Raw genomic sequence first — 14,782 nt, forward strand, 5'->3', positions numbered from 1 at the left:
TCATATTTGCCTCATATATCTGAATATGGAAAGGGGCTAGGGAATTGAGTATTGCCAGTCATAAATTTAAAAAAACACTAGGGCCGAAAACACAACGCTATTTTAAGAAGATGTGAGGCCAGGAAGTGCGAGTCTTTCTTCTATCTTTTGGTTTTATCAAACCTTCTCGTTGATTTGGGCCATCTTTTGAAATTATTTCAACAAACATAATGGCCAGAAACTTACTCCTTTGTAACATCTTTTATCTCTTTCTTTTTTTTTTTTAAATTTGGATTTTGATTCTTGAAACTCTTGCACAGTCCCTGCTTTCCAGCATCCAAGTGCTGGCAACAACACAAAATCACACAAATTTCCTGGGTTTTATAGTAACTGGCAATGCCGTTCTCCAGGGAGAAGCATTAGCCCTGTGCATAAAGCTTGGATTTCACATAAAACAGCCCTATTTCTTCTTTAAATTTGATCATATGGTCTCATTTTCATGCATGTCTTTATTAGTATAGTACGATATTCCTTTTAAAGCTTTTAATATTGTCAGGCTTCCTCCCATTTAAAAATATAATTCTCTGCTATTTCAGTCAAACACACACTCCTCTTAAACTGCAGTTCTAGCTCTGTATTTCATCAGCACCAGTTAGGGCTGTCCATCAGCAGCACATTACTTTAATCTGTACAAAAGATATAATTGGCTTTTTATCATTGATCTGGTGTTTCTAGAATATATTTTCACATTTTGATTCTCCTCTTTTCGCTACATTTTACTCATCACAGTACTGATGTGGTTGCAGCTCAGCTCAGCTCAGTTTGCTTTGGTGGGACTACAATCAATCAGACAAAAGAAATTAGGCTGCTCTCCAAATTCTTTACCTGGAAGAGACAGAGCTGATACCAATATGTTCATGCTCTGATTCACAATTTTAAGAGCAGGCAAAGTATAAACTCTTGAAAAAACTGAATTTATTTGCTACAGAAATTACTAATCTCATCTGCAAAAACAGAAGAATGCCTCTATTTCTGAAACAGAAAATTTTGCTTGAAGTTCTTCCTTTTGGATCTTAGCTTCCAGACATTGTCTTCACAGGTCCCAGACTGCAGCATTATAGTCTCACCTCACGTTTCTGTTCACATCTGAGGCTCCCCTGTAGACAGCATTAGGCACAACTATATTACAACTAAACATTATGTTGTTCTCTGACATTGATGTATGGACATAGTATTTTCTTTAGGTTGGATATAAAGGCCTGAAACATGTGACACTTAACTCCTCTCTTTCACCTTCATAAGGGTGAAAGAAAGGGTGCTCTTAATTATTTTCCTAATTTCATAAATGTGATCTGTTCTCCTCAAGCATGTAAACATATCAGTAAAGACCCGCATCTTTTGAGGAGCCAGACATCTAAAATTTTTCTAGTGACCACTGGTCAATGAGATTGGAAGCAGGAATCCGTGTAAAATCAAATTATGATTCAACCTGGTACAGTGACTAAAGTCATTCAGAGGCAAGAATGAGTAAGGATGCAGGCAGAGAAGAGGACTAGAACAATATAGGCAACATACAGAATTTGGAGGAGGTGCACAGGTCATGAAAGATTGTTTCAACCTGGGGTTTGCATAAAAGAAGCAAAGCTAAAAAAGGAAACTAAAATCCTGACAAAAATGTAAAATACTGAAAAGAATGTGGAGAACAATACATTAACTACAAAATAGAGATTAAATTTATGGAAATAATTGAAGCAGCAGACTCATGGTTTCTGATTCAGCAAAATAGCTAGACTTAAGTTTAAGTGTGCTCTTCATTCCCACAGAAGCTAAATCCATGATTAAAATCCTGCCCGTGCTTATGTGCTGAATTAATCCTATAGTAATCATAGTCTCCTCCTTCAGCTTTCACTGAGCCATAGGATTCACTGCATCCAGGGAATTTAGACTGCTCAGTACTTCAAAATGCTGCTTTTCTTTAAGAGTACCAAACCCATAGTTACAAGACACAATTAATCTTTAAAGTTTTTCTAACTGTTTTTACGTGAAGGATCTTAGTAGTACTGGGCATCTATCCAATAAATATGAACTCATTCAAGGGTAGAAGACAGTATGAGATCCTCCCTAATATTTTCCTTCTCTATGTTACCATGTTTGAATAAGCAAAAAATAGCTTAATTTTTTCCCCAGCATCCCTGAATTGTTTCACATATACAATGCAGTAAAAATGTAAAAGAAAATTGTTCTTGGAATTTATACTACCATTTTTCCCTGATAATAATTTTAGGCACAGTAAAATTAACAGATGTTTCTTACCAAAATAACCCAGAACTAAATGTTAAGTGTTTATTCTCTTTTAAAAACACAAACCAATCAGCAACCAAATAACTCTAGAATGTGAAATAAATGTGCTGTATGTACAATCATGAGGCTCCTATCTGAAGTGAATTAAAAATTAATCTTAGGTAAATATATCATGGTGGTTTTGTAAATGTGTTTCTGAGGATGAGATTAATTACATCCATTGATGTGAATAATGTACAATCAATACCCATTTTCCTTTCTAAAAGGATGAAATTAAATCCATTCTGCAACTGGGACTTGGTTGTTATTCTTAAAAAAATCGGCATAATAGGCAATTAAAATGGGAACAAAGAAACAATGAAAACAAAGAAAGGAGTAGAAGGATTTTTACTGAAAGCTACAACAAAAACTAGAAATCCCAAATGAGACAAAAATGAGTAGCCAAGAGCGACAAAAGCTAGATCCTAAGGCCTAGATCCTGCAGTCTTTTAGTACCATGTGTTTAGCTAATGTCACAGAGCACACTGCAGGATTCTGGAAGTGTTTGCAAGATCAGGCACCAACCATTCAGCTTGGCTGTAGGTTAGTAGTAACAACAGTTAAGAAACTAACATTTGAAATATCATGTAAATTCCTGAAGCTCCAGAGACGTTTCCATTCTGTAGAACTCACGATAGCTTAAATTACTCACAATTTTTCATGGGTTTTCTTTGGCTATTTAATTTAAAATACTGTGGAACTGTTTATTATAATGTGCTTTCCAAAAAGCAGAATTATGGCAAAGGAGAACAATAACTTTTTCAGTAACAGTTTATGTTTTAATTCAAATACTTTAACAATTAAAAGTAATAAGAAAAGGGTGGGGTTTTGTTACAGTGTTGTTGTAGCTTTTAAATTATAAAGCTGTATTTCAGTGAATAATCCGTTTATATACTATGAAGCCTGGACAGTTTTAGAGATGGCATGTTTTTTCCATGGCATATGTCAAACCTGCCTGCTGAGCTGGGTCCAGTTATTCATGGGCAGGACACTGGATCTATCCACTCTCAGGTAAAAGGACTACTTACCTAATCAACACGGAAGTTAAAGATTTCCTTTAACATTAAATGATCTTTTTAGAGTGGCACTAAGACAACCCTGTATTGTGGTAAAGAAGTTTGCATTTTCAATATATCTGCTGCATGGTTCACTGCGTCCAGGAGTGTTTAATCCAACACAGCTTCACAAGAATACTAGGAGGATCTAAAACAGAGCAGAAGACCTTATTCAGGTCCCTCACTCTGGAGTGAACTTTACTCTTGTTAAACTCTTGTAAATGCTAGAAAACATTTTGGCTAAAGAAAATTCCGCAATTTAGTTTAATTTTGAGTATTATTTATTTGAGTAATATTGAGTAATAATTATTTAAAATTATTTGCGTGCTTAAGTATGAAGTCTCAGCAGATTGCAAGATTTAACCTACATACTGGACTTTTTAGAAAGCACTTCCACAAAGTTAATGTGCAATAGTGAGGCATTTGTCTCTTATTTTTCTGGTGTTAAGACATCTAAATTTATCAGCCAAATTTGACTGTACTGCCACTGTAGCTGTAATCTAAACAACTCTAAGAATATGATCATTAAGCAGACAGCATAATTCTTTTGGCTGGAATTCCACCATAAGCAGTGGAATTTGTTTTCTGGAAAAAAAGGTAAAGTGATCTAATAATTCAGTGGATAGCAGAGAGAAACTGTGAACCTGAGTACAGATCTGGACTTGCTCACAAGTGATTATCTGGGAACAGTGCTAGTAATAACCTTCAGGTGTCTGCTGACATCAAAAAGGAGACATATGGCCCTTAGATGCACATACAGCACTTGTATTAGCTGGGTGAGTGGGCCTTTGTATTTACTGTCACAGAAAAAGATCTAGTGCATATGTGACATTTAAAGATTTAAGGGATAAGAAGATGGAGGTCCTCGCAAAGATCTAATGTGTTAAGATCATGAAGGAAGTCAATAATTTGTCTGCTTTAAATGGATTATTCCTTAAGTGCAGAAGAATCAACCTTTTCAGAATAAATTCTTATTTCAATTAGAGAACACGGATAAGTAACTACAGAAACTGGAAAGTTGAAAATCTCTTTTGCTTGTTTAGAACATCCCCTATCAGTGCAGGACTCTCCTCCATAGTATGTTATCTGGTGCCTTAGAATCATACAGCCATAATTCAGGTTGGAAGGGGCCCTCAGGGGTTATCTAGTTCAACTCCCTGCTCAAAACAGGTCTAATCAGATCAGGCTGGTCAGGGCCGCGTCCAGGGGAGTCCTGAACATGTCCAAAGATGGAGATTCTACAACTTCTCTGGGCAACCTGTTCCAGTGTTTGACCACCCTCATGCTATTTTTTCCCCTTTTATGTGGAATATGGAATTTACCATGTTGCAACTTGTGTCCGTTGCCTCTTGTGTTATCACCGTGCACCTCTGAGAAGAGGCTAGTTCCATCTTCCAATCCTGTCCTGCAGTCAGGTAGTTGTGGGCAGCAACAAAGTCTCCTCTTAGCATTCTCTTCTCCAAGCTGAAGATGTCCAGCTCTCTCAGCTTCTTCATGTGCATTATGTTCTCCAGCCCCTGACTGTTTTGGAGGCCTTCTGATTGACTCTCTCCCACATGTCAATATTGTTCTTGTACTGGAGGGAGCCCAAAACCGGACACAGTACTCAGATGAAGTCTTAGGAAAGATCACTTCCCTGGCCCTCTTGTTAATACAGCTCAAGACGCTGTTGGCCGCCTTTGCTGCGAGGGCACACTGCTGACTCAAATTGTCCATTAGGACGCCCAGGTCCTTTTCTGCAGAGTTGCTTCCAAACAGCCCCCAGCCTGTATTGTTGCATGGGGCTGTTCCTTCCCAGATGCAAGACCTTGCAGTTGCTCCTGTTGGACTCCAGGAGGTTCGCATCAGCCTGTTTCTCCAGACTATGGAGCTCCCTCTGAATAGCAGCCCTGCCCTCCAGCTGAATTCAGCTTTCGAAATGCAATAAAAGAATGTAAAAGTTAGAGAGCCATGGTGGGAAAGAAGCCCTGTGCATCAGAAGCCTCCCAAGGGAAATGAGAGAACCAGATGGAGATGATCGTTTCATTTACCTCTAGACGTTACTTGTAATGGGAAGGAAACATTACAGAAATGCTTAGTTGGCTAAGCGTTCTTCTATCAGCAGTAAGAAGTTGGTTTGATCTTCTGTCTTACCACCTTGAAAAAAACCTATTTCTTCTGATTTCTTGAGATGCGTTGGCAACTTGCCTTATGATATTGGTATTGTGTAATATTATATTTGTATTTGCTTCCCACAATATTTTAATTCTATCTGTTTTGATTTGATGGCAGGGACAGTTCTAAGTCACAAGCTAAAACGGAGTCTTTATTATACAGTTCTGTTTCCCCCAGAGGAGATGCCTGGGAACTCTCATGGACCGAAATGTGCAGTACTCTGCAGCTGGTCTATTTAAACTCATTTTGCGCTGAAATCTTCTTAGAAGAAGGAAGATTCTGAAAGCCAGAGAGACCATCTGGATTTATCTAATTCTTCAGATTTTTTTGTTGCATAAAAAGCATGTATTAAGACAAGCCATCCAAACAGTTGCATTGCTAATGGAACCATATTCCTAATTCTTTGGCTCAGTAGATTCCATAAAACTTTAAGGCTTTTAGGGTGTATAACCTTTCATAGTTTGTCACCGCTTCTATCAGGATGGTGTTCCCTTTGCAAAATATGTAACCCAGGGCTCCACAGAAACCATTTGTGGTCACGGAATGTGGCTTCGAGACAAACTTCCAAGATAGATTAAGCAAATTCGGCCTCTGGCTGCTTTTAGGAATTCTGCAAGTTTTCACACCCCTTTTAGAAATCAACCCTCTCACAGATCCAGATATCCTTTTTACATGAACAAATAAAACCCTATAGAACAGTCAAATCAAGCTAACAAAACACCACACACAGCCTTCACAACAGAAAATAACACAGGAGGAAACCTCCATCAGGTCCACCAGAGACTTACTGATTTATGTGTAGGATGTTCAGATGCTCCTGTTAATGCATGGCACTACTAAGCCACAAATTATTCAAGGAGCGATTTTGCCAGTACACAACAAATACCACTAATGATCAGTGATCTTAGGAATGTGCTCTCTGTAGTACAGAAAGGATGTTATTGTAGTGATATAACTGCTCCACGTGACCTGTGGCACGATCTTCTCTGTCTGGTGAATGGAAGACAAAGGAACGCATATAAATTACTTTCGATTCATCTTCCATTACATGTTGCAGGATGTCTTGGTGACTTACATCTCACAAGCTGACTTAAAACAGCCTCATCTGAGATATCCTTCCATTGACTTTGCTTTCATTGTGGTCTCTTCGTGTGTTGCTAAAAAGGTTTCAAAAGGAGAAAAATATGAAATGTACTGAAATCCTCATGTTTAACATTCCCTAAATATATGAGAAGCCACCTCCTGGCAGCTCTGGCACAACTGTGGGCCAAACAAGTAAAAAATATGCATAAAAATTTTGCGCTCTTTAGTCTGAGCAACCAAATCTATTCTGGATTCTTCCATGATTTGGCACAAGTGGTATGGCTGATATGCTCAAGGAAGGAGAGATAATGCTCTGCATGTTTCTTTGTGAAAAAAGCCTTAATAAGCCCTGAGCATAGACTTGGATGTAGTTCAGTTTTCAGCATCTTAACAAGGAACAGTAATGTTAAAACAATTAGTAAACATCATCTAAATAGTTCTTCAGGCAACTCTGTGGACTCGGTGAGAGTGACTCCTGAGATGGTCTTCCTGCCATTTTGCTGTGGTCAGCGCTGGACACCACTGGCCAGGAAAGCAGTATCTGTTTCACAGAACCGTTTGGGAGAGGAAATGGAGAACAATTTCTTCCTTAAGACACTTTTTACAGTGGAACCACTAGAGCTGGACACCACCAGGACGTGGGATTGACTTGCAACAGCCCTTCCACAGCAGAAAGGTTGAACCACTGGCAGAAAGGCCAATCTTTGGAAGCTGTGGAGTCCCAAATCCCCTCTGCCTTGCGGTGAGAGTGAGCGTGGTCAGTGGAGGGCTGAGGTGGTTTCAATTCTGAAGCTGAAAGAAATGTGAAATGATGTCCTTGTGGGTGCCGCTCCCACCCTTCCCCTCGTCCCTCCAACCTTGCCAGGAGGACGCAGGGCTGGAACTGTGGCTATGGAAGTGTGGACATGATGACATGTGGACATCAGCATCTGAAAAACACATTTATTTCATCTACCACTGAAAGACATGTAACGAGATGCTCCCTTCCATGATGACGATGATGGTATTACAAAGGTGATTCTTTGATCCTACCAGTGCTTAGGGTGCTTTGCCCCCTAAAATATGCTTTCTTGACAACCATGTGGAACTAATTCAGTACAGTAACAGCTACCGTAATGTGGTAGTTTTGCCTTCTTGTTGTGATTTTAAAACTTGAAAGTTATTTTTTTTAAGAGTATTTATTCCCCATGGGCGAGTTTAGCCTCCTAAAGCAAGCCTCTCCGATTACACACTGTAAATGTCAGAAACTAGATGACAGTAACTGGAATTGCAGTGTCTTGGGACTTGGTAGCCAATCCCTTGCTTTTCTAGAGCTGAACTGGCGTTTCTGTGTGGAGATCTATGACACTGGTTTATCCTCTTCTATTAACAACAGTAATGCTCCTGTTTCCAAGGAGTTTTGTTTTCCCAGGCAATTTTGCCTCACTTAATCTCTGCTTTGAAAAAAAGTGAAATATTCTTGGCCAACTCGTAAAGGAGGACGGAGGAGGTGGAATAAAGAGGAAATTTAGGGGTTGACTCCCAGGGGCTCAGTTTCGGGGCCGTTAACCCCGAGCAGGCCGCCCCGGAGGCGCCCCCCGCCCGCCCTCCCCGCGCACCCCGGCAGCGCCCAGGGCGCGGTTAGGGACGGGGAGGGGACGCCGCGCTCTGCGGGGCCGCAGCCGGAGCCGCCGCCGGGGACTTCCCCCGCGCAGAGCCGCCGGGGCCCCGCGGCTCCCCCGGCGCCGCGGGCTGCCTCTCGGCGGCGCGCGGGGGGGCGGCAGGAAGCGGGGCAGCCCCGCAGCCGCCGGGGGCCGCGCCGCGCACCCGGAAGCGGTTGGGCCGGTTGCAGGGGGCGGTTGGCGGCGCGCGCTGGCTGGCTGGCTCGCAGGCGCGTCCCGCTGGCGGCCGCGGGGCGCAGGGCAGAGACGCGGCCCGGCCCGGCCGCCTCGCAGCCCGCGATGCCCTCGGACTGCCGGCCGCGCTGGCCACGCCGCGGGGCATGGTGAGCCCGGGGTGGCCGCTCCCCGCGGGGACCCGGCAGGCGGCCTGTCTGCTCCGCGTCAGCCGCCTCCTCCTCCTCCTGCTGCTGCTGCCGCGGGGCACCGGGGCGCAGAAAGGTGGGTGCGAGAGCGGGCGGGCAGGGCGGCGGCGGGCGAGCCCCGCTGCCCGACGGCCGGGGAGAGGGGAGACGGCCGGGCGGGGGAGGGAAACCAACTCTCCGGGACTCCGCTGCGGGGAGAGGGAGCTCCCGCCTCTGGTCTCCCCCTGGCATGGGGCCCCACACCCCGAGCCTGCCCCCTCCCTGGCCGACAAAGGGCGAAAGAAGAGTCCCGTTCTTGGAAACCCCCATTTCTTCCTCCCCGCTCCCCTGTTGTGGGGTACCCGCCCCGTCGGGGAGCGTGGGGGCTCCCTCAGGCAGCCCCCACGCCCCCCAAGTCCGGGGAAGTTTGCCGGGCCTGGGCCGCCCCCGAGCTCCGACCCCAGGGGGAGCTGGGGGCGGGCGGGCTTCACCCGGGCGGGGCGCGGCCGAGGGGACGCGCAGGAGGGGGGGAGACGCTGGGCTGCGGAGGTAGCTTGGGGGCACAAGGACAGTCCGAGGGCGGAGGGTGTGGTGGCGTTTGTCGTCTCGAAAAACGTCCCGTTTCTGGGGGAGGCTGCCCGAGCCGCGGGTGACCCCTGGGTTTTTCCTCCGCAGGCTCTGTGTGGAGTGGTGTGAGCCAGGAGGCGGGTAAAGGGGAGATTCGCTTGCTGTGAAAATAAACTTACACGCGCCCAAGAGTATGTAGAAGCCTATATAGGGGCGAGAGTCCGGAATGTGTGCTAGACGGGGTTGTTTTTTTTGTTTAGAGAAATCGGCGAGATTTCTCCTCCTCGGGTGGAGTTACTGATCAGGCTTTAGCACTTTGAAAATTATGAGGCACAATTTGGTCGCTTCATGGCAGAAGATCAGAGGATGCCACAGTAACTGTCACTTTGATCATATGCTTCAGAGAAAGTGGTGGGAGTGAATGTTTTGACAGCATCTTGAAACTTTCACTTCTGTGAATACAGGGGTTGAGAAGAGAAATTTTATGTTTTTCAATTCTGCTTGCTTCTTGCACTGGTCTTCCTTCGTTTTGGAAACTCAACTCTGTTTTCACATAACTTTCTGTACATCTCAAAGAGAGATGGAAATATATTTGAATGTCACAAATGCTGTATTTCAGTGCACAAAGGGAATCAGAAGTATATGCGCTGTACTGTTAAGCACACATTTTAATTAATTTTTTGAATGGAAAAGGGTCAGAGATGTGTCCATAGAGCAAGCTAGTCACGTTGACTTACCTTTTTATCTTATTTCCAGCTAATTGCATTTAATTTTAAGTATGTTCCTATTGTTGTGGTTTAACCCCAGCCGGCAACTAAGCCCCACACAGCTGCTCGCTCACTCCCCCCGGTGGGCTGGGGAGAGAACTGGAAGAGTAAAAGTGAGAAAACTCGTGGGTTGACATCAAGACAGTTTACTAGGTAAAGCAAAAGCCGTGCATGCAAGCAAAGCAAAAGAAGGAATTCACTCACCACTTCCCATCGGCAGGCAGGTGTTCAGCCATTCCCAGGAAAGCAGGGCTCCATCACGCGTAACGGTGACTTGGGAAGACAAACGCCATCACTCCGAACGTCTCCCCCTTCCTCCTTCTTCCCTCAGCTTTCTATGCTGAGCATGACATCATATGGTATGGGATATCTCTCTGGTCAGTTGGGGTCAGCTGTCCCAGCTGTGTCCCCTCCCAACTTCTTGTGTACCCCCAGCCTCCTCGCTGGTGGGGTGGTGTGAGAAGCAGAAAAGGCCTTGACACTGTGTAAGCACTGCTCAGCAGTAACAAAAACATCCCTGTGTTATCAACACTGTTTCCAGCACAAATCCAAAACACAGCCCTATACTAGCTACTGTGAAGAAAATTCTATCCCAGCCAAAACCAGCACACCTATACATGTACGAACTTAACGTTAATAAGCATTGGGCATACCTGATTTTGTTTTGTTTTAATTTATAATAGAGGAGGAGAAGACCCATTTGCTTTGAGAGGAAATTGGGCAATTTTAACATTTAGTCTTTCGAAGGCTGCTGCTGGGTGAGTCAGGCAGCAGGCAAGGTGATAGTTCATGCTGTAGGAGCATCACACTCTGAATACTTGTGCTGACCTGACACTTGTCTGACCTTTTGGTGTGTAGGCTGAGTTTGTTATTCTAGGGGAAAACTGAAATAACTGGGGGGGAGGGATGAGTCATAATTTTCCTCCAGATTATTGAGTCGAATTGGCTCAGTGAGTGGTCAGAGGTGTGCTGGAGGGGGTGGGACCATGCAGCAAGAAGTGGGACTGCGTGGACAGCACGCTTTTAAGTATGCTGTTCATTTTATCTTTCTGTACTGAAAGATAAAGAAACAGCTGAAGAGCTCCTACCCAGAATTTCAATTTACAGTGTCCCTCTAGTTAATGCTTAAAGTTTGCACAGAAGTCTTGCTTTTGAGCAGGAGGGGAACCTCTTTATTGACAAGCTTCACTTTATTTGGTAACAAAAAGCAGAGCTTGTTTTAAGGTTAGAATCTGTGGCGGTGTTGAATACAATGCTCTTCAGTATGAGAAACTGTTGGAGCTTCTAAGAAAAGTTCTGCTTGTGAGGAACTGTTTCCTTGCCAAAATATTTTCATTTATCTTATTCCAGAGAAGGCTGGGGAGCCCATATCCTGTATCTTTAAATGCTGGCATAGTTCTACTTTGGGTAAGGAGTCCCATACAGAAATGAAACTGCTGTCTTGCTCATGAAGGGTCTGCACAAAGCTGTTACTAAATTAGTGTATTAAATATATGCACAGGCCTCTAAGAGCATATGTTGATTGCCAATGAAAGTACCCAAAGCTCAGGAAATTCCACAGTTAAAGTCGCTTTTAACCTCTTTTATAAAAATACAATAAATGATACTATGTGGGAACCTAGCCTCATTCATTCCATTAGGGAGGTTGATCCTCTGTTAATAAGCAACTGTTCATTTTCTTTCCACTGTTCAGCAGCTCTAAGCCTCACATACTACATGGTATTTAAATCTTGTTCTGAAGATAGAGTGTTTTCATTTCTCACATGCTTTTCTGTAGAGCACCTCACTAGTATGAACTGATTTAAAAATAACAATATGGTTTTGGTCAATGTGAAACTTGTTTTGAATATCGGGTCAAATGTTGTTTTCCTCCTCCCCTTCCAGATAGCTGCAAACTGAGGAATGAAAAAGTGCAGGTACTGCTGTGGTGAATATGCTTTTCACTTAGTAGCCCACTGTATTATCTTGTAGGATTCAAGTGAGATTTTTTCAGTCTATCATATTGAAAAACATTCAGTGTATGTAATTCAACATTCTTTGGTCAAGGTCTTGAACTTGAGCGTCTCACTGTCTTGGAAAATATGAGCATTTTGTATGAGGTTGAACACCTTCAGAAACACTGAAAATGACTCAACAGAAAAGTACCCCGTGCTGCGTTTCATACAGTCTCATGCATAGGGGATTGTCCAGCCGATGGCTGTGCAAGTCAGCTCTTGTGATTTTCAAACAATTCTGTAGTGACTCTAGCTCCTGGTTGCAAGGAAATTGGTGTTTAAAAAATACTTAAAGTGTTTTAGTTGTTTTTCATGTAATTAAGCAGGTGTGAATGAAAGCAAGCCAGCACCATATAAGCTTCCTGCTCTTTGTGGTGGCATTTTGAGAAACAGTGCTCTTAACAGAAGTTCAGCTATTGACATAAATTCAGTACGGCCTGTTTGTTAGTTAAGTTTAACCTTTTTTTGGATGTAGAGAAACATTATAAAACAGCTAAGAGGGAAATGGTTGCTTAGCTTTCATCAAAATAGAAGTTGAGTAATGTCTCAGTTATTCTGAAGGTATGAAAATTGTAGGGTCTGTGGAGCAAGAACTTTGTTATCACACATGTAGTTTGGTAGTCATCTGTTGGGATTCCTAGTGGATACTGATTTGCATGTGAAACTGGAATAAAACCTTAAGTTAAAAATGAACTGCAGATTCTGAAGTGGATACCCAAGTGATTTGAAGCAGATTTGTTTGAAACTTTTTCTTAAAAAAATTAACTCTGGATGCTTGTTTTTGAATGTGATTGCCATTTTGTTCTAAACAAATATCAACCCATAAGGATGTTGTTATACACTCAAACCTCGTTGAAGAAAGTACAAGAAGGTGATTCATCACTGTAGCTTAAAAATTCTTGCTTCACTGTAGCAGAGAAAAAGAATTTTTGAATGTATGGTGCTGAGTTACCATGACCTTGAAAAGCTAAGCGAAAGAACTAATGGCTCTGTGTACACTGAGCCTGATGAAATGGTTTTCCATGGCCTTGTGTTTTGTGATTGAACTGCAGTATTCCTGGATCCGTTGTGTGTTCCCTGTTCCTCTTCAGTTCCTCTGTGTGCCCTCCCCTTCTTGCTGCAGTGCTCCTGGTCTCACCTCTGCCTGTCTGTCTGGCAAGGCAGTAAGACAATGGTGGCTTTGACTGTGGTCAGTCCAGAATTAGGCACATGCTGGTCTGTCAGCCTAGCCTCTGCCTTTCTGTAGGATCCGAAATAGCTCGTGATCATTCAGATGTTGGTGGCTGAAACAAAGAACTGTAGTGACTGTTGCGACTTCCTGGCCACTTACTGTACAGGGGTGTCTCAGTGCCTTTATCACTGAAGTTGCTGCATTTTGCTTGCAGTATGCTGAGTTCAGAAGTTCCTGGGGTGGGAAGACTAGAACTAGCTGTGTGATTTTGTGAACTTTGTTTCCTTAAACTTTGTTTCAGACTTGGAAATAACTGTCTGCCATTTTTGGTCACTAAGGTAACCTTCCAGTTGGGAACTTCAAGCCTGAAAGGATCTAACAATGTCCTCCAACTATAGGTTTGGAACAGAGGTGGCTTAATTTGAGGAGAAGGAAGCAGACAAAGAGAAGGTGGCTCTAGCTACATACCCATCAGCTGGGCAAGAGTGGGGGAGAGTGAGACAGGCTGTAGCTTCTCCCTAGATGTCCTGGAAGAGATGCTTTCCTTCTGGAACAGGGGACTGACAAGGGTTCCAGCTGCCAAGGTAGCCCATTGCAGGTGTCTTATCCTGCTGCAGAGACCTCCTGGCATGTGACTATAAAGCACTACCACAAAACCATCTGCCATACGAGCAATTGTCATGTGTTGCCCTTCATACGAAGTACCATTTTCTACTCTTGCTACATTAGATTTGGTGGTGTCTCATTGTCCTTGGCTGGGCTCATCTGGGAGGAATAGAGTCACAGCCAAACACATAAGGAATTATTTTGATTAAAAAGACCCCCAGCTCTTTGGATGAGACATATATTATCCTTCAAATTAACATTAGAATAAGCCTTTTATGATGCGGAGGGCAGTGCTCTATTCAACTATTTGGTTTTGCTAATAGGACAGTTTTACTTAGGAATGCAGAGTGTTTTGAAGAGGCAGTTGTGCAGAAAACAGACTCTTGAGGGTTCCGGGATTGGTACCATGTAGGCAGGAGTGCTGTGGCAAATCCCCTTCATCCTTGTGCTGAGAAGTACAGAATAATTTTTCAAGACCAGGACTTAAAGTTCTGCCAGGCTTAGCTGACATGTCTGCTGATTCAGGTTTTCTGATGCTCTTTTTCACTTCCCAGCATTGCACCTTGAAGATAGATGTGGTGAGGAGGAGCAGTACTCTAGAGAATTGTGTGGAGGAGTGCTTTTCCTGGGGGGGGGAGTGAGCTGGTATTGGAAGTATAGACCTAAAAATGGTGAAAATTCTTTGCTTTTGAAAACAAAATGTCAGCAAAGTTATTTTTCCTACTCCAGTTACTGAGCCTTATTTGAAGTGGTTAAGTGGGTCTGGTGGGCAGAAGGTACATACATGTGTTCTGCAGAGACATCCTTTCTGGGAGGTTGCCTCGCAGTACTGATTCTGTTCAGCCCAGCTCATCTTCGGAAGCCTGTTGAGGTCGCGCTAGCCTGGTCCGCTCCTCTAAATAAAGCAGGAATCATCATTTTGTTTAAACACTCTTAGAGTTCTCATACTTGATCCCAGAATGTATTGCATTTTGCTTTGGATTTAAGCAGTACAATGCACTTTGGTTTTATATATATGTGTGTGTGTGTGTACATGGCTATAAAAATCAAGTATCTGAGCTAGT

At 43.3% G+C, this 14,782-nt stretch overlaps 1 protein-coding gene across 1 annotated transcript in view; it reads left to right on the forward strand.

The window, feature by feature from the left end:
* Positions 1-8,564: 8,564 nt before the first annotated feature.
* DCBLD2 (discoidin, CUB and LCCL domain containing 2) overlaps positions 8,565-14,782 on the forward strand; it is a 57,486-nt gene continuing 51,268 nt past the window's right edge. Inside the window, exon 1 of the mRNA XM_076349708.1 lies at positions 8,565-8,710. Coding sequence (XP_076205823.1) covers positions 8,593-8,710 — 118 coding nt within the window. The 5' untranslated portion in view covers positions 8,565-8,592. The remainder of the gene's footprint in view (positions 8,711-14,782) is intronic.

Source organism: Aptenodytes patagonicus, chromosome 1, assembly GCF_965638725.1.
Source record: "Aptenodytes patagonicus chromosome 1, bAptPat1.pri.cur, whole genome shotgun sequence".
Classification (NCBI taxonomy): Eukaryota; Metazoa; Chordata; class Aves; order Sphenisciformes; family Spheniscidae; genus Aptenodytes; species Aptenodytes patagonicus.